This window comes from Balaenoptera acutorostrata, chromosome 18 (genome assembly GCF_949987535.1).
Source record: "Balaenoptera acutorostrata chromosome 18, mBalAcu1.1, whole genome shotgun sequence".
Taxonomy (NCBI): domain Eukaryota; kingdom Metazoa; phylum Chordata; class Mammalia; order Artiodactyla; family Balaenopteridae; genus Balaenoptera; species Balaenoptera acutorostrata.
In genome coordinates, this window is record NC_080081.1 from 69,359,437 (window position 1) to 69,384,068 (window position 24,632).

A 24,632-nucleotide genomic window follows, 5' to 3' on the forward strand; every position below is an offset into this window, starting at 1 on the left:
TCTACCACTAGGTATATACCCCAAAGCAAGGAAAACACATGTCCATATAGAGACTTCTATGTGAACATTCATAGTAGAATTATTCATAACAGCCAAAAAGTGGAAACAACTCAAAAGTTCATCAACTGATGAATGGATAAACAAAATGTGGTATATCCATACAGTGGACTATCATTATGCAAAAAGAGGAACAAAAACTGATATATGCTACAACATGGATGAATCTCAAAAACTATGCTAAGTGAAAGACGTCAAACACAAAAGAACACATATTGTATGGGTCTATTTAAGAAAAATGTCCTGAAGAGGCAAACCTATGGAGAGAGAAGGTAGACTAATGATTGTCTGGGGCTGGAGGTGGGCACAGGATAATTCTGGGGCAAAAGAAATGTTCTAAAATTAGATTTTGGTGATGGCCACACAACTCTGTAAATTTGCTAAAGATCATTAAATTGTACAAGTGAATTTTATCACAAATAATGATTTTTTTAAAACACTCATAAGGTAGTCTCACTTTACAGATGAGAAATATGAGAACCAGAGATGCTCCATAATTTACTCAGGGCAATGAACTCAGATTCAAGAGCCAGGAAACTTTTAAACCCCAAGTATTCTTTCCAATATAACCACCTGGCATTTATTAATTGTTAGCAGCCACATAAAAACCTGTGTTTAATCAGAGCAAGAGAAAATTTGGTCCAACAATTTTTGCTACTTTGCCTGCCTGAGTGAAGGATTCATTTCGTTTCACTAGTTTGGACCTAACTAGACAACATGCTAAAATCATTAAGATTATTACCCCATGTGATTCATTCAATCATTCATAACAGCAAATATCTGGTGACTAACTACTCTTGCAGGCACAGTTCTTGGCTCTAGAAATATACAGTGAAATGATGTGACTGAGAGACACATCTCAGACACAACTCAGTATGTAGTGGGTTCCAGGGTTGAGTTTGTGGATCTGGTATCCTTACACTGATATCATAGCCAGTATTCAAGTATGTAAGGGTATTGTGATAATAATAAACAACCAGTTCTAAAAATAAGTATAGATTGTAGAAGTATGCATCACTAAAGTATAAATCCTTCACATTAAAAAGATAAATTGAAGGGATAATCTATTGTTCAAGAAGATGGTGTGAGATTATGCCATATACCTGAAAGTGCCAATTTCCAGATTGAGAAGTGAGAGAAATCCTATATAAAATTTATGTACTACATGATATTACCTCAGAGGGAGACTAGATTATAGATTATCTATACAGTAACTTTAAACATAGGTCTACTGTCTCAGTACCAGCTTTCTAAAATAAAGTGTATTAAAAGTAAAATATTTCTTGGAGACAGAAAAATAGCTCTAAAATTGAAGGGAGCATGTGACTGACAGTGACAAAAAGAGACATAAAATGAGGGGTAGAAGAAGGAACCACATATTGTATGATCCCGTTTATGCAAAATAAACAGGATAGGCAAATCTTTAGAGACAGAAAGTAGATTAGTGGTTGCCTAGGGCTGGTTGGGGGAATGGGGAAAATGGGCGGGGGGAGATGCTAAAGGGTATTGGGTTTCTTAATGGGGTAATGAAACTGTTCATAATTGACTGTGGTGATGGTTGCACAGCTCTGTGAATAGACTAAAACCCACTGATTTTTTTTCTTTACTTTAAATGGTTGACTTGTATGGTATGTGAATTGTATCTGTGTGATATATGTGAATTATACAGCTCTTACTAAAGAAGAGACTGAGGGATATGTGAGGTCCACTGCAATATGTGGACCTTATTTGGATTCTAATTCAAATAAATAAGCTGTCAAAATGAAATAAAACATATTTATGGGACAGCTGGAAAAACTGGGAGTGAAACAGGGTTAAAAACATATTTGGGGTCATAGGCTTTATTGATATAATTCCTCAATTGGCCAAGAACAATAGTACACTAGAGACGTTGTTTGGTAAAGTGGTTCATTTCCATATACCGTAACCCCATTGAGATTAAAATCTCCTTAAATATGGATAAAATATATTAAGATCTATAAAATAACCACATGCAAACATTCTATTTACACATTTTCTATTTGAACACCCAGACATCTGTCATACAGATTTAAAAAGTAATGACATTTTCTATCTAAGAATGTTTACAAGATGGGTGTTCTCTTAGTCAAGTATATTACATTTTAAGGTATGTTTCACAGCTTATAATTTCCTACATACAAATATGTTCTAAATGTATATTATTTTGTTTTGAGTATTTTATGAGTGAAAAAAGAGTGCAGATTTAGCCAATAGACAAAAATAAGGAATGGACATTAATTTCGACCATTTTAGAATACATTAGTCAACAGATGCTCATCTGATTGTCTTCTCCTAAGGGAGCAAATATAACTGAATTACCATTCCTTTATTAGTCCTCATGAAAGGAAAATCCACTCTACAATAAGGAACTGCTGTCAAAAGACAACAGGAAAATGCTTTCTTTTTTTTTTTTCTCAAAAATTGAGCCTTGTATTTATAGATGTTAAAAGACAATTTGTTAGTAGCTGAAAACTTAACTACAGAATATTTTTTACTTCCTTGTGACTGCTCAAGCAAAAACAAAATCGCTCTTACCATCCTGTTGATCCGTACAAAGTCTTCAGGTTTTTTTGCCCAAGGGGGAAGATCAACATCATTTACCACCACTTCATCTTCTCTGACTCCAAGATTATATCCATTACTGTTGACAAACATCTCCGGTAGGTAATAGAACTCTGGAATTAGTTCCTGCCAGGAATAAAAATGTAGCATATTAAACCATTTTAAAAATCAATTGAATGAAAGTATTAATTTATAACAACTATAAACAGAATTAATTTCTTTACTTAAATTCAATATTTTATTACTTAGTTCCATTCTTTAATTTTCTTTAGATAGGAGTCTAGGAAAAAAGGGCAAACATTTTTCTTGAACAATATGCTTGATAATTTATGTTTATAAGATTTTCAATCTTATCTTGCCACAAATTAGTTAAGAGAAATGGGTTACAGAATCAACAATATTCCCAATAGTATCAGTGAACAAATATATAAAGCTATACCTACAAGTCTATGCTGTTCAACAAACTTTTCCAAATGCTATTAATAAAATATCCAAATTCAAAAAAAGTTGTTGCCAGTATTGGTTAAAAATCATGTAATGTCTTCTACTTTTCTTTTTGACTCCACTGGCAATTACAATACATGATTTTTATGAAGAGACTCATTGTTTTATTTTATAATTTGGCAAAATAAATTGTTTTTATACCTACCACTAAATACAATAAGAGATGATATGCAATATAATAAGTTTAAATATTTAATGCATGCCACTTGAATACTAAGATCTTAACTTCAATGCAAAGATAACTTGTGTTACTTGTATGTAAGTATGGCATTAACAACTGGGTTCAAGGCAAACTTGTGTTTGATGCACGTCTAATATTGGTTTATGTAACTTTAGAATAAATATGATACAGGAATGAACTGACCTTAAAAATTTTAATTTGTTGTCCTTTTTTAAAAAATAAAAAACAAAACAACTTGAGGAAATGAAAACAAAAAACACGGTAGTTTTATGTTTACCATCAATACTATGAAAAAATACTGATCTTTTCAAATATCAAGATGAGGGTTAAATTAACTTTATTTGTGAAAAGCATAAGAACATTTACTTGTGTAACATGTCTGACATGGATGGCATAGTACCCGAAATTTGAATCTCACTTTGGGATACATAGTGATAAATAGAAAAGCTAAAAAATAAACAACCACCCCTACCAAAAAAAAAAAAAAAAAAAAAAAAAAAACACCAGACACTGAGGTCTTCAAATAAACTGGATTCTTCAGCCCAAGGAAAGCATACGCAAAAGTGTTCCCTTTATCAAATTACCAATGGCATTTTTCACAGAACTAGAACAAAAAATTTTACAATTTGTATGGAAACACAAAAGACCATGAATAGCCAAAGCAATCTGGAGAAAGAAAAACAGAGCTGGAGGAATCAGGCTCCCTGACTTCAGAATATACTACAAAACTACAGTAATCAAGACAGTATGGTACTGGCACAAAAACAGAAGTATAGATCAATGGAACAGGAGAGAAAGCCCAGAGATAAACCCACGCACCTATGGTCAACTAATCTATGAAAAGGAGGCAAGAATATATAATGGAGAAAAGATAGCCTCTTCAATAAGTGGTGCTGGGAAAACTGGGCAGCTACATGTAAAAGAATGAAATTAGAACACTCTCTAACACCATATACAAAAATAAACTCAAAATGGATTAAAGACCTAAATGTAAGGCCAGACACTATAAAACTCTTAGAGGAAAGCATAGGTAGAACACTCTTTGACATAAATTGCAGCAAGATCTTTTTTGACCCACCTCCTAGAGTAATGAAAAAAACCCAAAAAACAAATGGGACCTAATTAAACTTAAAAGCTTTTGCACAGCAAAGGGAACTATAAACAAGATGAAAAGACAACCCTCAGAATGGGAGAAAATATTTGCATATGAAGCAACTGACAAAGGATTAATCTCCAAAATATACAAACAGCTCATGCAGCTCAATATCAAAAAAACAAACAACCCAATCCAAAAATGGGCAGAAGACCTAAACAGACATTTTTCCAGAGAAGACATACAGATGGCCAACAAACACATGAAAAGATGCTCAACATCACTAATCATTAGAGAAATGAAAATCAAAACTACAATGAGGTATCACCTCACATGGGTCAGAATGGCTATCATCAAAAAATCTACAAACAATAAATGCTGGAGAGGGTGGAGAAAAGGAAACCCTCTCGAACTGTTGCTGGGAATGTAAATTGATACAGCCACTATGGAGAACAGTACGGAGGGTCCTTAAAAAACTAAAAATAGAACTACCATATGACCCAGCAATCCCACTACTGGGCATATACCCAGAGAAAACTGTAATTCAACAAGACACATGCACCCCAATGTTCACTGCAGCACTATTTACAATAGCCAGGACATGGAAGCAACCTAAATGTCCATCAACAGATGAATGCATAAAGAAGATGTGGCACATATGTACAATGGAATATTACTCAGCCATAAAAAGGAGTGAAACTGGGTAATTGGTAGAGACGTGGATGGACCTAGAGAGTGTCATACAGAATGAAGTAAGTCAGAAAGAGAAAAACAAATATCGTATATTAACACATATATGTGGAATCTAGAAAAATGGTATAGATGATCTTATTTGCAAAGCAGAAATAGAGACAAAGACGTAGAGAACCAACATATGGATACCCAGGGGGAAAGGGCAGGGGGTGGGAGGAATTGGGAGATTGGGATTGACATATATACACTATTGATATTATGTATAAAATAGAAAACAAATGGGGAACTCTACTTAATGCACTGTGGTGACCTAAATGGGAAGGAAATCCAAAAAAGAGGGGATGTATGTATACGTATAGCTGATTCATCTTGCTGTACAGTAGAAACTAACACAACATTGTAAAGCAACTATACTCCAATAAAAATTAATTTTTAAAAATGTGTTCTCTTTATGGGTTCTCCTGCTAAAACCAACATTTATCTGCTATAGCATAAGTGTTTATCTTAGCAATCCTCTGTGAGAATTTGATCATTATCCATTCTTATGATAACAAATGTGAACCATAGAAAAATATAATCATGTTTATTTTCTCCAGCATTATGGGAGTTTGAACAGATTTGTGTAAATGAATTTTCTGGATAAGCAGAGCTTAGCTTTTTAAGAATCATAATTTTTCTTCTATTTAAACCATTTAAATAGAAATCTTTTTTTTTTTTTTTAAGGAATCTTACTTTGTGTGGTCAAAGCTGGCTAAGATTGGACAGATTTATTTATAAGGTTTATTTATTTATTTATTTTGGCTGTGTTGGGTCTTCGTTTCTGCGCGAGGGCTTTCTCTAGTTGTGGCAAGCGGGGGCCACTCCCCATCGCGGTGCGCGGGCCTCTCACTATCGCGGCCTCTCCTGTTGCGGAGCACAGGCTCCAGACGCGCAGGCTTAGTAGTTGTGGCTCACGGGCCCAGCTGCTCCGCAGCATGTGGGATCCTCCCAGACCTGGGCTCGAACCCGTGTCCCCTGCATTGGCAGGCAGACTCTCAACCACTGCGCCACCAGGGAAGCCCTAAATAGAAATCTCTCTAAAACCCATTATATAATTCCCTGATATTTATTTATTCATGTAGTAAAGTTTGAGTACCAGGCATTGTGATGGGTACTAAGAAAACAAATAATGAACAAACATGGCCTTACCTTTGAGTAATTCATAGTCTGGTCTATGGGGCAAATGTATAAACAGATGGTTATAATGCATAACAATAATAGCTGTGAAAGTATAAACAAAGCACAAGGGAGCAGAGAGGACAGAGCAGGGAACTCTGGGCAAGTCAGAAAAGATTTCACTGGAGATCAGACATTGAATTCAACCATGGCTAAGATAAAGGTGGGGAAAGGGGCAGGGGGACTGGCAGAGAGTATTATCAAGGAGTGGTACAAACCGAGTATGGGTGGAGTGTAGGATATATTGGGGGACAGATCAAGATGGGGTGGAATGAGATGGTGGGAGGTATATGGAGTCAGATGACGAAGGAAGTTTTATGCCAAGTTTTAAGCTCTTTGGATTTTGTCTTATTGGCAATAATTTAAAAAAACAGAGCTATTGACATGATTACATTTATTTTAAAGCAAGACACTGGCTGTCAAAGTAAAGAATGAACTGGAGAGGGGAGAGACTAGGTATATGTGTGGGTGGGGAGGGGGAGAAGGGGAACCAGCAGCAGCAAGGAGAATGGGAGGGAAGAGGGAAGGGAAACTGCGGCCGTGTTGAGTAAGGGGACATATTGTGGGACTGTACCAGGATGGGCCATCTGCAACACACGTGAGGACGAGTAAACAAAGATGTGGACTCGGGGATGCAAAAAGGAGAGGGAATTAGATGGCTCATACCGAGAGGCAAATATATATTAATAATAAACTACGTACAAGACATCAAGGGCACAAGGAACTGTGGGAAAGGAGAACTACAGTGAAATTAATATGTTAATGTAAATTTTCAGTGACTTGAATGTGAGGGGGGCAATTAAGAAGGGGCTAAAAGAAAAACTAATAGGTAAACAAACATTCTTATTTGCAGATAATGATACAGCTTAGGTGGTGGATAAACCAGGGGCTAAATGGTGCTTCAGCAACATCTATCAGCAATGACTATCATGAGTTTGACTTCTGGGCTAGGTAAGCATGACAGTGTATATACCATGTTGCACTGAGGGGCCAATTTGGTAAAGGTGTGTGGTCACTGATTAGAAGGTAGAAGTAAAGTATGATTGCTATGCTCATTTATTTGTACTCAAATCAGAAATGTGTAACTGTTCCAGACTGAATATTCTATTCCTCCAAAATTCAAATGTTGAAACCCTATCCTCTAATGTGATGATATTAGGAGGTAGGGTGTTTGGAAGGTAATTAGGATTAGATGAGGTCATGAGGGTGGAGCCCTAGTGAATGGGATTAGTGTCCTGGTGAGAGTCCTGAGAGAGCTTGCTTCCTCTCTTTGCCATGTGAGGACACACAAGAACCTGTCCTTCTGTGAGCCAGGAGGCAGAGGCTCTCACAAGACACAGAACTATGTGGGCACCTTGATCTCGGACTTCCAGCCTCCAGAACTGTGAGGAACCCATTTCTGTTGTGTATAAGCTACCTAGTTTATGGTAACACACAGTAGCCTGAGCTGACCGAGACAATAACCACAAAATTTTCTTTTGATCTTGCTCTCATTGCTTGGAAAAACGTGGGAAATTAGTATAAGATGTAGAGAAGATAAAGAACATTGCTGTTTGCACATTACCCATTTTATATATGACACTGAGTATCAACAGCATCGCAAATGGTCCAAAATGGGGAGAGGAATGTAAGCTCATGCAGTTGCTCCATGGAGAGGGGGATTTATGTGTAATAAGCTCACATAAGTCAGGGATTTCCCATCTGTCTTTCGTCAGTTATTTGTGTCCATGTTCTATCTCTAGAACTAGCCTATGTAAGCTTCCTTGAGGACTGAGAGGGATATACATCCACAGGGATATAGCAACATGGATTTATTTTTTATTTAGACAGCCCAAAGAGTTTCAGTTTATCTTCAAGTGTCTTGGTGCTCTAATGTTTTTCATATATATCGTTTCCCATTCTTTCCCGTGGTATAGGGGCATATAAAATACGTGGTTATTATTAACCTACTTGCCACTGTAATACTATTTCACCAAATGTCATTAAATTAGACTCGCAAAGGCATAAGAAGCCTAGGATTTTATATTAATAACAGTTTGGGCAAAGCAGACTTTGAGCCTAATTTTGTAGGTTTATATTTTGCTAAATCCCCCACAGCTCTTGGTGCTATACTTTGTATGCAGCAGGTACTCATTAAATATTAAACTATTGAAGATATGAGATAAAATCATTTTAATATCCCTAGAAATCTTCTGGGGACTATGGAGATGGTTGCAAGAATGCTTCAAGATAGGAAAAGAGCCAATAAAGTACTTTATTAAATAAAAGAAAAAGGATGCACCCAGAACTAAAATTTGTACCTTTCGAGAGGAAACTTTTGCAGCTTAAAAAATGTTATCTTGCTTATTCTAGTTTTGTTAGAAGGTTCAAAGGTGTAAAAGAGTTCAATTTAAATTTAGAAAAAGTTGGTTTTAACGTTGCCAGCAAAATTGTACCCACACTGAAGAAGTGAAGGAAGCAAGTCCTTTTTATTTTAACTTAAGCTCTCCAGAAAGAAGGGGCTGAAAGCCTGCTACCACCAAGGAGAACAAAGCGAGGCTGAGGAACCTCTCCTCTGAGGGTTATTTAGAACAGCGGGAGGGGGGTGGGGACTTTGAAGGCTTGAATTGCAGCCAATCATGAAAAAGTAGGATTACCAGGGCCTTCGGGATGATCCTAAGTGAGACATTTTCTCCACTCCGGTCCTCATCTGGCCGACCAGAATGTGGTCATAAATTAGGGTGTTAGCTAAGATGTTGGTGTAAGCCGCTGGAGGCCTGACGTTTGACGGGAAGAAAAAACTCTCCCAGATTCACTCTAACAATATTTTTTGTTTTTTTAGGATGCAGATTAAAAAAAAGACACATTTTAAAGCAATATGAAGAAATTCCTCAAGTACAGCATATTTGCAAAGCCCCTCGAAGCTTCAAAAGACCAGAGCTGTAAGTGACTAAAGCAGTCTGAACCCTGAAGTCTTGAGCTGGGGAAGTTTAAGTTTTGTGTTTTTCTTGTTTTTTTTTTTTTTTTAACCCTGAAGGGGAAGGAAAAGAGTAAAATCACAGAAAGTCTAGGGAGAAGTTGCTGAAACAGCAGAGTGGGTGCAAGTTTTTATATCTCAATTTTATTGCTTTAAAATCTTGTTTCAAATGGCATTTTAAATTTAAAGTTAGTATGTAAATACAGGGCATTCATATATAATTAATATTCACATTTATATTATTTAAAAGATTTGCTTATTCTAAAAAATTTAATGAGTTAAGAGAGTATCAGCTCTGAGATTCAAATGTTATGTACAAGAAGATGACAATTACTGTATCTGAGCTCCAAGACAAGGAAATAGCTGAAATGTCACGACTGGCCTTTCAATCTTAAAACAGCAGGAATTACTTACTTGTATCTTACTGTGTCATGACACTGTTCTAAGTACTTTACATCTTTTTCTTAATCTTCACAAAAGCCTCCTAAGGTATGTATCCTCATTCTTCCCACTTTATGGACATGAACACTAAGGGTAAGTAATTTTCTAATAACCATACTGCAAATAGGTGGTAAAGTCAGAAATCAAACCCAAACACTTTAGATTCAGGGCCCCTGCTCTTACATTCTCTATTTTTCCTTTTTAAAACAGCAACCCACTCTGTATGACTTCATTCTGTTTTAATTTTCTGCACAGGAATTCTTCTTTTCTTTTTTAATTTATTTATGCTCCCGTGTCCCACTGTAACAGAAATCCCATCAACAAGGGATCTCACTTTCTCACCACTCAGTGGTAAGAATGGTGCCTGACATATAAAAAAGGTACTCAATGCATATTTGTGGAATGAAAAATGAACAGATCATTACTGTATATTTATCATATCCTGAACTTCAGGCATGAAATAGTGGTAAAAGGTTTGCAAACAGTATTAGTTAAAGCAGAGTTACCGCAGGGCTACCAGTCAGTCGTAGTGAAGGGGAAGGCTGTCAGGCTGGCAGTTTTGGGACTGTCCCTTCTACCGGGGAAGTGCAGCTTTCTGTGCATTAAAATCAAATGGTTCTGAGTTGAAATACGGACTTCTCACCAGCTTGGGCAAGTTTCTTAAACTTTAAGAAAAAACCAGTTTCTTGATATGCAAAATTGGGATGATGACTGCAACTAAATCACAGTGTGGATGTGAGGATTAAATGGGGGTAATGTGTGTGAAACAATGCATTTCACAGCTTTATGCAAAATACTTTTTGAAGCTATTATTTACTCTATCAACAGAGTTTACCCAGTATCAAAGTATATCCCATAATCAGTAAAAAAAAAAAAAAAAAAAAAAAAAAGCTCTGTCACTTTGGATATTTGTGTTTGAATGAACACCTATGCAGACATTTCAGACAATTTAAGTGTTTTTATCAAATATATGGACTAGCTTACATGTGACCTAGGCTAATCAGATATATTCTTATAAGTTTTTTGCACTTCAGATTTTGGTTTTTCCAAATGCACAGTCAGACTGAACTGGATGTATAAACCAAACTGAAACTTACAATTTTTTAACATTAGTAACTTAACAGAGTTTTTTCAACGATCCCCATAATAATCCCTCTCATCCTGCATGCTGTCTGGCATTTCCACTTTACTGTTCCTCCCATAAAGAGGTGGAGTCTATTTCCCTTCTCTCTGAGTATGGGCTGGCTTATTTCAACGCACAGAATGTGACAACATGACATTTCAGGGCTTGCAGAGATGCCTAAGTCTTAAAGGAGGCTTGGCAGCCTCCATGGTTGTTCCCTTAGAAGTCACCATCACATAACACTGTGCGGCTGCCTTGCTGGAAAGGTTGTGTGGACAGACAGACAGGCCTGGACAGTCCCCCACCGCTCCATCAGCTCCATCAGACGAGGCGCAAAACATGGGAGTGAAGCCATCTTGCTTCTCTGACCCAGCCAAGCCTCTCCAGCTGTCACTGTAGCACAGAGGTGAGTGGTCCCCTCTGAGCCTTAACTCCCACTGCATGATTGTCAACAAATAATAATTGATGCTGTTTTAAGATGAGGTTTGGGTGATTTGTTACACAGTGATGGATAACTGAAACAGAAATGAATGCCTTGGAGTGGAGTCCTGAAGTAATAAAAACTTAAAACACGTGGCATTGGCTTTGGGACAGGGCAGCAGGCAGAGGCTGGAAGGACGGTGAGGAGACTGTTGGTGGGAGATCAGTACGGAAGTTGCTACTGGAAGCAGGAGGAAATCAATGCATGATAACGTAGTGTGGGATAAACTAACAAGACTAGTTCCTGCAGTCATTTCAAAGACAGAAAAAGTACTGAATGAACTTGTGCTTCTGGTTAAAGGTATTTCCAGGCAGAATGCTGAAAGGGACCACTGGTTTCTTTCAATGGTATATGAATAAGGTATTATGAGCTAAGGAAGAAACTACTCAGATTTAAAGCAGTATTTAGAGAGACATAGGGGCCTAGGACAATCTTGTCAGATTCTCAAAATTAAAAAAGGTTCTGACAAAGATCAGTTCTAAGGTGCTGTAAGTAAAATATGGTCATAGGGAAAAGGGTGTCTGTAAAACCTTTTATAAGTGCTCAGAAAAATTTAAGATAGAGGTTTGCAGACTCACTGCGCCACACAAAGGGATTGCAAGAATCTTATGAGCATTACAAAGGGCATCCTAATCACAGCCTGAAGTAGGGAGGATCTTGTCTTGAAAGAACTTGTGAGAAAAGAGTTTTTTCTGACAGTGAACTATACTTTGATACATAGAAAATCCACAAATTTTTTAAGTTGCTGCACCAACTTGGGCAAAGGAGGCCTTGGCCCCAACTTTCTATGATCAGGAACATGTGGAGAAAGCTACTCAATGACTGCTATGTACCTTCCACACTCCCCCATTTTTGAACAGAATGTCTGCTGATGTTTACCTGTTCCTGTCTTACCACTGGGAGCTGAATATACGTGGGACAGATAACTTACCTTTTTAGCTTCCAGGTCTCCAAATTAGGAATTTCTGTACCTAATCTGTATGTGGACTTGATATAGATCATGAGCTACTAGATTTTGAGCCTGATACAATAGTGGGATGAGACTGTGGGGAACAAGTTGAATATATTTTGCTTGTAGGAGGAATGTGAATTGTGACTGGGGAGAGGACTTCAGTAGATTGTTTTCAAAGATGGCCAGAACAATCCCTCTGACCTCCACGTCCATTTGAAATGTGATTTTGCTGCTCATCTCATGGGGAAGTGGAGTCCACTTCTCCTCCCCCTTAACTTGGGCTGGCCCTATGACTTGCCTTGACCAAAAGAATGCTGTGGAGGTAGGTAACACTATGTGACTTCCAAGCTTAGGCACTAAGTAGCTTTGCAGTTCCCATTTTTTTATCCTCTTGGTAGGCAGACACCATGAAAAAAATTGTGATGATCTTCCCAGACAGACTATACAGAGAGAGAGGGGACCAGCCAGTCCCCAGATGTTCCAGCCATCCTTGCTAAGGGACCAGACATGTGAATGAAGTCATCTTGAATCTTTCAGACCCAGAGAGGCCACCCGCTTGGACCTGACATGGATCAGAGACAAGTACCTGATGAACCCCATTCTGATTGCAGAACTCTGAGAAAATAAATGGCTGTGTTTTTTTAAGCCACTAATTTTGGAGGGTGGTTTGTACATAGCAATAAATTATTAAGAGTATGACTTGATCTGTCAGTTACACCAAACTAGTCAACGTGGCTGGATATAATTGTGAGATCATGCAGACGAATTAAAGCAGCAAACCATCCAATGAATAAAGCACTGGAAATAACTGAAGAGCCCTCAGTGCTAGTTCTGGCTCCCTCTTGACCTGCTGTGTGAATTTAGGCAAGTCACTTAATATCTGTGAACTTCCTTTACGGAACAGGGATAATGATCTCTATCTCATGGGACTGTTTTGAGGACTGCATCAAATGACCAAGAAAAAAGCATGCTTGAAAACTACTGAGAATTATTCAGGAAGAATGAACTCTTCTATTATAACTTGTAAGTGTGCTGCTACAGAGGTAGCTCAGGCACTAGCTTGCCTACTTAAAGTAACAGCTCTTCTGTTTACTCTCTTCCCATTGATAGATTTCTGTTAACCAGCTTCTCTTTAAGGAAAGAGTCCAAGTAGTTTAAAGTTTCCTAAATGAAAAATAGTGCAGAAAGACACCAAATATTATTAAAGAAATGGCAAGATGAATATTAAAACAGGCATTTTGTGTCTGTAAATGTGATTTCTAGTTTATTTTAACAGCTATACTAAAACCCCATGGTACAGTTAATAGTATTATATGCGTCCCGTCAATAATAAGAAAATATCCTCTAACACAATTTCTAATTTACAAGCTTATGACAAGTTCAAGCTGCTGAGAAATTGGACTTGAAAGTATGTCTTAGAATGATAGAAGACCACTATTAACACTATCATAATTGTATACCAACTGCATCAAATTTGACATTTCAGTTTAATATAGTTTGCTGAGAGAGCATACCATTTTATGGCTGCCTAGTGAAATCAAATCTAACCCAGACGTTTTCACTTTTCTAATATAATTCACTGCAAGGTTTTAAAGCTGCCATCTCTTTTCTTCCTTTTTTTCAAAAGATTGATGCCCTGGCATTCGTTGATTCCACAAGAGCTCATAATGGGTCAATGAGTCAGTGGTGAGCACCTCCATTAACTGTATTAATTTACACTATGTCACCTTAATGACATTTTGTCACAGCTCCCTTTTCTGACATCTACGTAGCTATTCAAAAGTAATATAACAACTTTTGAAGGCATTAAAGAAAATTAGTATAAGAACTTCAGTAAGTTGAATGTCATTGTTACCAAGACTATGCTGGAGGAGAGAAATTAAAAAAATAAAATAAAAACGAACTGGTCTGACTTAACTCGGGAGACCTCTCTCCTGAGAGATTACCAAGTCTTCTCTGCCCAGCTTGTACTCATTACCACAGGAAGAGACCGATGGTAACAAAGAAAGACAGAATAAAACCATCTACTCTGTCCTAGTTCTCTCTTACATGAGACCTTACCTAAGTTTGGAGATATTGCAGATGTACTTTTCTTCAGAAATATAAAAACATTTCTTTAAAATTATATATAAAATGTTTTAACAGCTTAGTGATAAGAAGTCAAGAGTTTAGGCTTTAAAACTGTATTACTCTTGGTAACACATTCTTCCCTGCTAAATCAGGTATTATTGTAGAGGGAAAAATACCGTACATGTTAATCAATACATTTAAACATCAATTTAGAAAATCTCAAGCATACAACCATCATTATTACCAAAAAACTTCTCTCTAACATTCCCTCAATGAGGACCTCCAAATTCTGATGTTATAAAGGGAAAGAGTGATACATTTGGACACACACACACACAAAACCACAAAAATATAATTGAGATATAGCAAAGCTGAAAGACTGAGAAACCATACTTGCAATGCAACTTTCTGCAGTCAATTTCAGATCTTTTTCAAATCAATAGGAAAAAGACACATGACCCAACTGAAAAGTGGTCAAAAGATATGAGCAAGTTTACAGGTCAATAATTATATGAAAAATGCTCAACTTCACTCATAATTAATGAAGTGCAAGCCAAAACAAAGCCGACTCCATTTTTCACTCACCAGATTAGCACAAGTTACACTGTTTATTATAAGAGTGATGGTCGGGGCAGGGGGCATGGGGAAGGTGGCATCCTCACATGATGCTGTGAAGGGAGTGAATGATCATCTTTGGGAATGAAGGTTTGGCAGTATCTTTCAAAATTAAAGATGTATATAGCCTTTGAGCCACCAGTCCCATTAACAGGAATTATCTTCACATATACACACAAAGTTCATCAAGATATCTGCGCAAGGATTTATGGCAGCCTGTGTCTAACAGTAACGATCAGAGAGAAAGACAAACTATCCATCAACAGAAGATTGAGTGTATAAATTATTGTATATGTAGGCAATGTGCAGGCTTCACAAAGAAGGGGTCTACATGGAAAGGTACTCAAAGTATATTATCATAGACTATAAAAGGTTCAGGGTGGTGGTGGGAGAGAACTGAAAATGACAGCAATCCACGCAATGTCAGGCTGAGGAAGTGAGCGTCTTATGAACTAACTGAGTTGGGGGGTTGGAGGACGGTATCTGTTTGTATGAAGTACAGCTACCTGGGATAAAAAACTTAAAATGTCCTGAGTTAGTGATAGCCACATTGGTCCTTGTCCTCGATGATGTGCCCCAGGAGCCAAAGGAACACAGAGGGTTACAAAACATAAATGTTTCTGAAAAGCTTCAGAACAGGACAACTGCTGGGAGAATTCTGGGAGAAACCTGAATTCGGCTCTACGGGCACTGGTCCTCAGAGACTGACATGTAACTAGGGGAGATATCTGGTGATCGGAAGCATCAATAAAGCTCTCAGGATGAAAGGTAAAGCCTAAAAACGCTACATAAATTAGGATGACTGGCTCATGTGTGTGGACTCGTGAGGGTGAACCTTTGAATTAGGTTGAAAAACTGAGTTTCTGTTTTGTGATGATGTCAAGAGTGAACAGGCATTTTCACTTGAAAGAGTTTGATATAATATGTACACTGAATTGAGATATAGATAACCTTACATATGATAGGAAATCTTAAAATATAGATAAGAATATTTAATTCACATACAAAATATTTACTGAATGCCTTTTAAAGACACTGTGCTGGGCTTCCCTGGTGGCGCAGTGGTTGAGAATCTGCCTGCCAATGCAGGGGACACGGGTTCGAGCCCTGGTCTGGGAAGATCCCACATGCCGCGGAGCAACTAAGCCCGTGAGCCACAATTACTGAGCCTGCGCGTCTGGAGCCTGTGCTCCGCAACAAGAGAGGCCGCGACAGTGAGAGGCCCGCGCACCGTGATGAAGAGTGGCCCCTGCTTGCCACAACTAGAGAAAGCCCTCGCACAGAAACGAAGACCCAACACAGCCATAAATAAATAAATAGATAAATAAATAAAATTAAAAAAAAAAAAAAAAAAAGACACTGTGCTGATTCTAGAAGCCTATGGACTCCCCATTTTATGTTCAAAGTGTTATTAAATAAGAAAGGGACTCCCTTCTTGATTTCATTGGTTGTAAATCAGTTTAAATGGTGGTTTATGGATATTTTAGAGTGGAATTTCTCAGTGAAATTGTAAGTCTGTTCGGAGAAATAAATGGGCCTTAAGAGTTTAATATAGCAAGAATGCATGTTACATTATCTTACTTCCAAACGTGAATACGTTGTATGTATAAATTATATGCAAACTTTGATGGCAACGAATAAGACACACAGATATGCTAGACATTACTTGGATTCATTCCCTTTGTTTTCTGCTTTGAAAAAAACTAAATAAAAGTTGTATTCATCCAATTTCTTACAGTTCAGTAACACTGTAATTGTCTTTTTAAAATATTTGCAATAGATAAGCATAAATATGTAAATGACTATTTTGACTTTAATTCACTGTCTTTTGTTGGATTAAGACACTAAATGGTATGATACTATAATATTTGTATATTCAACAGCATGAGTGTCAGTGATGGGAAAAGTTTGAAGAAAAGAGGATTAAAATAAGAAACACATATACCTATGTAATAACCTGATCATATAATCTTATTATCAGGAAAAAGTGAGAAAAATGAGAGAGCAAATATATTTTAATGTTTTGAATACAACCATTTTTAAAAAAACAAAAGCCCATATAAATGAAAAACAAATCTTTATATTTAACAATAGTTGAGTAGTACCAACTGTAAAATGACTTCGCTCTCTGGCTGTTCCTGGATATTGTGTGTGTGCTGGTTTAATCTAATGTGTATTGTTGCATAGTATCCCCAGGCACAGCCAAGTAAAAGCTAAGGCTGTACAGAGAAGCCTACATTTTAAATGGGTCTTGTCATTAATGCTTTATTAATTGCCCCAGGCTATGTAAACCCAAAGCTGGGCAAGCTATAACAATATGACACATTAAGGTCAAATCCAATTCCTGCTGTGTTTTATGGAATGGTCCAAATATTGAGTTAACAGCAGGAAAGGCAATTTCTTTCCAGCTCCTGATTGTTCGATCTAAATTAGATAGGAATTTTTTGAAATAACAAAAACACTGAATAATATAACTGAATAATATAAAAGAATCCTGAATCATTTTCTGTGGTGCTCGAAATTATTTCCTTTAGTTTCCTCTTAGGTTAGATATGCCACATACTTTTAAAATATGATGGAATAAAGCTGTGGAATAAAATATCTTATACACCCACTTAAAAATATAAACAAATCAAAACTTCAACATATTTTGAAATTAATATCAACAAATAAAAGGGCCTACCTTTACATCAGAAGTATCTCTCTGACTCGTTCTCCAAGACCTTGCAACGGACGAGAAGGTTCGATTAGGATGGTCAAATTTTCCGTCATTTGCATTGAGGAAGAAGGTTGTGAAAGGTTCCTAAAGGAAAAAAAAGTCAAGAATTTGACCCTTCTGAACACGACCGTCCTCTTCCTTTGTAAAATATTTTATTTTTGGAAACCCTTCTGAGGTGGAAATGGTGCAGGATCCTGGAAGGACGCCCACACCCAGGAGTCAGGAGGTGCTGGTCTGAGCCAGTCTGGACCACTGAGTCACCTGTCACTCTTCAACCTCGGCAGGTCATTTTGCTTCTTGGCCTTCAGTCTTCTGATTTATAAAAGGATTTTATGATGATTGATTTTGCATTATTGTCAATATATAACTCAGATCTTCTTTCTCATAACTAAGGCCACACATAGTAACACTCAAAAGAAAATCTCTCTGACACTGTTCACCGTAGTGTGAAATTAGGTAGGGAATATCCGTCTTAGGCTACCTGTGAAAGTCTCCTAAAGTTACCATATTATGGTCTGATGATCTTTTAAAAATGCAAATCCTTGATTAAAATCCTTCCATAGCTCTTCAGAGCTCTCTGGGAAAAGTCTAAACTACTTGATTTGTCTTAAGAGAGCCTGAGTGATCTGGAACCTGCTTAACTCTTATCTCTCGCCATCCCCATCTTCACATCCTAAGGTCTTGCCACACTGGTCTCACTTCTCGTCCCTTGTATGTGCTGTTTCCTCTGCCTGGTATAAACTTATCCCTCTACCTCACCGTTCTGACTTGGCTAAGTTCTTCTTATCTTTTAAGTCTCAGCCAAGACATCATTTTCTCCTGAAAGGCTTTCCTTGATTTGCCAAGTTCTCCAGTGTGTTCAAATAGCAACAGATATTTTCTCAAAACACATCCCTGAAGCATTTGTCACATTGTTTTGTAACTTTTTTAACTTGTCTATCTTCCCCACCACATGAATAGGTTACATATCTATCATATTCACTGTTTTATCTCCAACACTTAGAAGAACTCGTGGTACACCCAAGTTGCTCAATGTATAATCTGTTGAAGGAAAGAATGAAATGAAGTTAATACGAATCAGACTAGATAAACTCTAGTCCTTCTATTCAATAGTATTCTGTGACTATTACCTTATCAAAACTTGGTATCTGTCATCAAGAACATGTTCCCATAGCAGGAAACCTAGGAATAACTTTATCACAAGGTCCTAATGTATTTAATTTTAATGCTTTTTCTATAGTTTTTATGATAGGAGAGAGGCATTATTTCTGATGTCATTAAACTTGCTTCCAAATTTAAAAGGATTAAATAACATTCATTCTTACTATAAGGATTTCTTAGGAAATGTCAAATATAACAAAGATGAGTATATATTTACTTTCCTATGGTTCAATCCTTTTCTCTTAAGTCTAGGATAAATGACAAGTCACTCCTAGGTTCAATAATGCTAAGAAATATTTCCTAAATATTTAGTTTTTTTCTTTAATATATAATTTCTGTTCATTCTTTTATATCCATAAAACATTACTTTGTTTCTTTAAACTCCCCTTTTTGCCACTAGTCATAAGGTCCAGTTGTCAGGCAACAGCTATAAATATTCATATTCCTCAGTATCTTCCTGAAATTTAGTGTGGCTAGATGACATCAATTTTATAAGTTTATAATGTATCACCAAGTCTCATGTTTAGTATTGAATGACAGAAAACTATGGTGAAAGAGATAAGATGAAGAATGATATAACACTATATAGGTAAGTAGGGTATTACTGATTTACCTGAAAATCTAATATGCATCCAGTAAGTCCATCTTGCTGTTTAAGATTTTAAGTGACTTGAGAGACAAATAGATGTCACCAAAATTAAGTTAGGAAAAAAAAATTTAACTCCCTATTAAACTGAAGGTAGTCAATGCCGTATATCTTATCACTAAATTAAAGTAGGGATATAAAAATTCTAGAAGTAGCAACAGTAAAATCGAATGAAATATGACAGATCTAAGTTTGAGTCTTGGTGGAACCATTTACTTCTCTTAGGCACCTTACTTAACCCCACCCAAGTAAGTAGCGGTGTGAAGTAACTGTATCTCAGTTCTTTCATCTATGTTAGTTGGGAATGACGGTACCTTGTGGGTAATTAAGATTAAATAATATTGAGAAAGCTTGAAGTATCTCAGCTGACACAGAGTGATGAAGATGACAACCAGCTTCATGCACTGTGTCAAGTACTCACTGCTGGGTTCCACCCTGACTGCCAGTTCCCTAGACACTGACCAGACTCTCAGTTCCTTAGGCCTAATTCATCCCTCTATCCTTAGAACCAAGCAAGTGCTTGGTTCATAGTTAGTGTTTAATTAATGTTTTTCAAACTCATCTAAACATACAAGGTACTGTTGGGAGAAGGGGGGTGGGTATGGCTGGATAAGAGTAAGATGTAGTTTTTCTTGTCAGTTCTTAACCACTAGTTTGACCATAAAGTTGCATCTTCAGAATCCACTTCTTCATTATTCTAGGATGCTGATGTTAGGCATTTATTTTTTCTTTGTAGATAGTAGGCAGAGAATAATTTAGAGGGATCAGACTTGTCTTCATGATTTTTAACCTACTAAATACATGTGAGTGAAGACCCGTTTATACATGCAAAGTCTTACTTCTTATCATCAACCACTAAAAGCTGATCTCTACCCCAGCCTAAATTATAAAATCCTTCCTCAGTTTTCAACCCTTAACAAAGGCATGCCAAGAATAGCACAGATGGGCACAGTGAAAATAAATCTGAAATTGAAGAATTATTATCTCTGGTCGTGAAGTTTATGAGTCTGGTGGCACCTAAAAGCGGAGGATATTGAAGAATTCCACATTTCACTGTCCTACGTAGCCTTTATAAAGATCTGATTAACAATTGTTTGAGGGTCACATACTACTCTACTGACATTTATTCTCATTATTCCTGAAGGCCTCCAGTTGCCACAGTGGTAGAGTACTAACAGAAATGGATAACCTATTTTTTTATAAGTGGGTATTGATCTTCAAGCTCTGATTACTGTGGAGATTACCTTTTACCATGTGTTTCTCTATTACCTTCAAGGCACAGTACAAGGACTCAAGGATTTTCTTTTTCATTTGACTCATGCCTGACTAACACAGAGGATCAAGAGCTGTATTAAGTTTAAGAAACTTCTGTATTTATTCACCTGACACATGTTGATCAAACCATGTTCTATATGTACATCACCATATTAGATATTTATCATTCTACTAGAAAAGCTTTTGGCTTGGGAGATAAGATGGACAAATAAATAACTGTTAAATAGAATTTTCAGAAATTAAAATACTTGGGCTTTAAAAACTTCAGGTTAAAAAAAAAACAAAAAACTTCAGGTTTGGTCTGGTAATACAATATAAATGGCTGATGGCAGACTTCCTTCTCCTGATTACATCTACCCCAACCTTCCAACCCTTTCTCAGGGCTAGAACATCAAACTAACCTGTCCTGCATGGGAAGTACCTGTCCTACTGAATTCTGTCATAACCTTTAGTCCCTGCAAGGACACTAACAACCTGTCCTGCCTTCCAATGATCGCAGACGATTCACCCTTCCTGGGCAATCGAACCCTGTGCCTCTGCCCCTCTTCTCTTTAGACAACTCCTTTATTATTCTGTCTTATATGACTTTTGCTCAGTCATCTCATGAGGATCTTTTCTTACATCCCTCTCCCCTTTTAGTTTTCTTCTTTTCCTTCTCTTCATTTCATTTGAAACAAACCCCATCCCTGGGTAATAGTCAGTGCTTGTGACATAACTCTATCAAAGAAAAGATGTATACTTTGAAGTTACATAAAGCATAATAAAGACCAAAGGGAAGGGAACTGAAGTTACTGAGCACCTTTCTGTGCTTGGAACTGTATTATCTCAGTTAACTAACGCAATTCTCACTACGGTCCTTCAAGTAGATGCAATCACATTCTAGGAAATGGAGGAACCATTATTTCTACTGTACTTTGGCTAACTTCACAAGTTTATTTTCTCCCATTGCTTTCAAAAGAAACCAGAAATATCTTTTAGAATCTTCAGAAACCTATGTGCCTACCATACACCAGTCTCTTGGTTAAGAATCCCTCATCTTCCTCTAAGTATATATGCACTGTCTGTAAGTATCAAGAGAAACATGATGACAATATTTTATTCAGTAGCATTATCTTTTGGTACTTGCATAAGTATTTCTACTATTTTTTCACTACAAATATATACTGTTAAAGATATATTATGGTTTAAACAGTCTCTTGGGTAGGCTTTCAAAGCAACCCATAATTTATAAAGTAAATCCCAAATTCTAAACAACTGATTTATAAATTAACTTTTGTTGTACAACCTATTTAACTTCCTAAGAATTATAATTAAATGTTTGACAAGTGAGTTTTGAATAGGTAGGTTGAATATACTGAATTTGGGAGGTGAATTCCGAAGTAATTCAGAATTACTTCTGTGTATATGCTATATATTCAGGGTAAGATTTAAAGTAAAAACATTCCAAGTAAAATGTGTCCTATTATACTAGTTAATATCTGAACAAACTCCAAACCTCTATGATAGTTTATTCATCATTTGCCCAACAGCAGCTAGCAAAGAAACAGCTTTTTCAGAATCTTGTAGTTTAGACAAGTGACTTCACTGGTAGTGTGTCTAAAATAATATTTTTAATTTAAAGTAATGAGGTAGGGACTTCCCTGGTGGTGCAGTGGTTAAGAATTTGCCTGCCAATGCAGGGGACATGGGTTCGAGCCCTGGGAAGGGAAGATCCCACATGCCGCAGAGCAACCAAGCCTGTGCGCCACAACTACTGAGCCTACGCTCTAGAGCCCGCGAGCCACAACTACTGAGCCCACGCACCGCAACTACTGAAGCCTGCGCGCCTAGAGCCCGTGCTCCGCAACAAGAGAAGCCACCGCAATGAGAAGCCCGTGCACCGCAACAAAGAGTAGCCCCCGCCCGCCGCAACTAGACAAAGCCCGCGTGCAGCAACGAAGACCCAACGCAGCCAAAAATAAATAAATAAAATATAAATAAATATATATATAAAAAATAAAAAATAAAGTAATGAGGTATGTAGTTAATTAGCATTTTAAAGCAATTATTATCATTGTCATACTAAACATATTGACTGAAACTAATAATGAGTTTAATGACTGGGTCTAAAAGGCTTGAAAGGTAAAGGGTAGATACTTATTTTAATCTGTATTTTGTTTTTATGAACAAATTCTTAGTGACACAAATTTTAATGCATTTTCTACTTCATAAACTCCTTGGGATGGGAGTGAGGAAATCACAATTCCCTGGGCCATTAGGTTAAACACTTAGTAAACTATTAGACCATGATACTTCTATTTATAGCAGCACAACTTAAGATGTATTGGCTAAATGAGTCCCCATAAAAGCAATCTTATAGATCTCTCCTGCCAATGCAGTAGCCACAGGCCACATGTGACTACTGAGTACTTAAAATATGGCTAGTTCAAGTTGAATGTGCTATAAATATAAAATACATTCTGGACTTCAAAGAATACCAGAACAATGTAAAATAGCTCATTAATAATTTTTATATTGGTTACATGTTGAAATTATAAAATTTTGGATATACTGGGCTAACAAATGTATTTATTAAATTAATCTCACCTGTTTCTTTTTACTCTTAAATATGGCTACTAGAATATTTAAATTACATACATAAGTGGCTTGCATTACGTTTCTACCATGCAGCACAGCTATAGACAATACTAAAAAGGCATGTGTAGCATAAATAGGGATAGCATGTCTGCCGTACCCTTGCAGAGATTCAAATTTGTATTCCATTTCACTGGAATAAGAAATAAATTTAGGGATGAATTATGATTTATTATTTGATAAAATGTTTAGTTTATCAGGGATAGAAGAGTGTTAAATCAGGCTGGTGATAATAAGTATTTTTATGAACTCACACTTAAATTCTTATAAATCTGACTTCAGACTAATTTGATTATACAAAAGCCACTGAATACCATTTTATATATTTCAAAATACTATTTTATATATATATATATATATATATATAATATACTCATATAATTCTCAAAACAACCCACTTGATAATGCTTTTTTTAATCCCAAAAATGCCCAAGAAAAGTGTCTTACTCCTCCCATGGTGGAGGTTCACTATAGTAATGATTGTTTCTTGCTTTTTGTTTTCTTGTTTGCTTATTTGTGAGCCCATATAGAATATGAACATATTTTACGTCCATCATAAAGAATATCAACTGTTTGGGATCTTGACTGGTAAATTTTTGTGTTTCTGGATTTAGTTTTGACTTGTGGCTGAAACTGCAGGATAGAAGCTACAAAGTTCTCTCTATATACATGTGTCTGTAATTCAGAAAAGCCTTTACTTCTTGCATGAGTGTGAAGTATTTTCTTACACCTGAAGAGTATTAATAAATTATTACAACCCATAAACTAAAGGTGTTCTGATTGGTTTATAGTGGTAAACAGGCACTTGTATAAATCTAATATCTCCTCCAAAGTAACAGAAAATAAAGAAATAGAACTTCTTATACTCAAAAAGTGTTAAGAGTTAAAAAATATTTAAGAAACTGCTAGCTCAGAAACATTTTTATAAAAGGATTCAAGTTCACATAGTTAAGGTGAATTTTTCAACAAATTAGACTAACAATTTTGGTCTAAAGAAAGTTTTATGTCTTTTCCTTTAGCTTATAATTACAGAGTGTATTTTTAAAATAAGATTTGAGTTTGTTTTCTTACAGAATAGTTAATCTAAACTTTTTTTTTTTAATTTTTTTTTTAATAGCTACATTATTTATTTATTTATTTATTTATTTATTTTAGCTGTGTTGGGTCTTCGTTTCGTGCGAGGGCTTTCTCTAGTTGCGGCAAGCGGGGGCCACTCCTCATCGCGGTGCAGGG

At 36.5% G+C, this 24,632-nt stretch overlaps 1 protein-coding gene across 6 annotated transcripts in view; it reads right to left on the bottom strand.

The window, feature by feature from the left end:
- Nucleotides 1-24,632, bottom strand: part of NBEA (neurobeachin) — a 631,767-nt gene that overhangs the window by 53,942 nt on the left and 553,193 nt on the right. For all 6 annotated transcript variants that reach the window (XM_057532889.1, XM_057532888.1, XM_057532885.1 and 3 more), the window contains 2 exons: nt 17,648-17,767; nt 2,614-2,766 (listed from right to left, as the gene is read on the bottom strand). In XM_057532889.1, the coding sequence (XP_057388872.1) occupies nt 2,614-2,766; nt 17,648-17,767 (273 nt within the window). The remainder of the gene's footprint in view (nt 1-2,613; nt 2,767-17,647; nt 17,768-24,632) is intronic.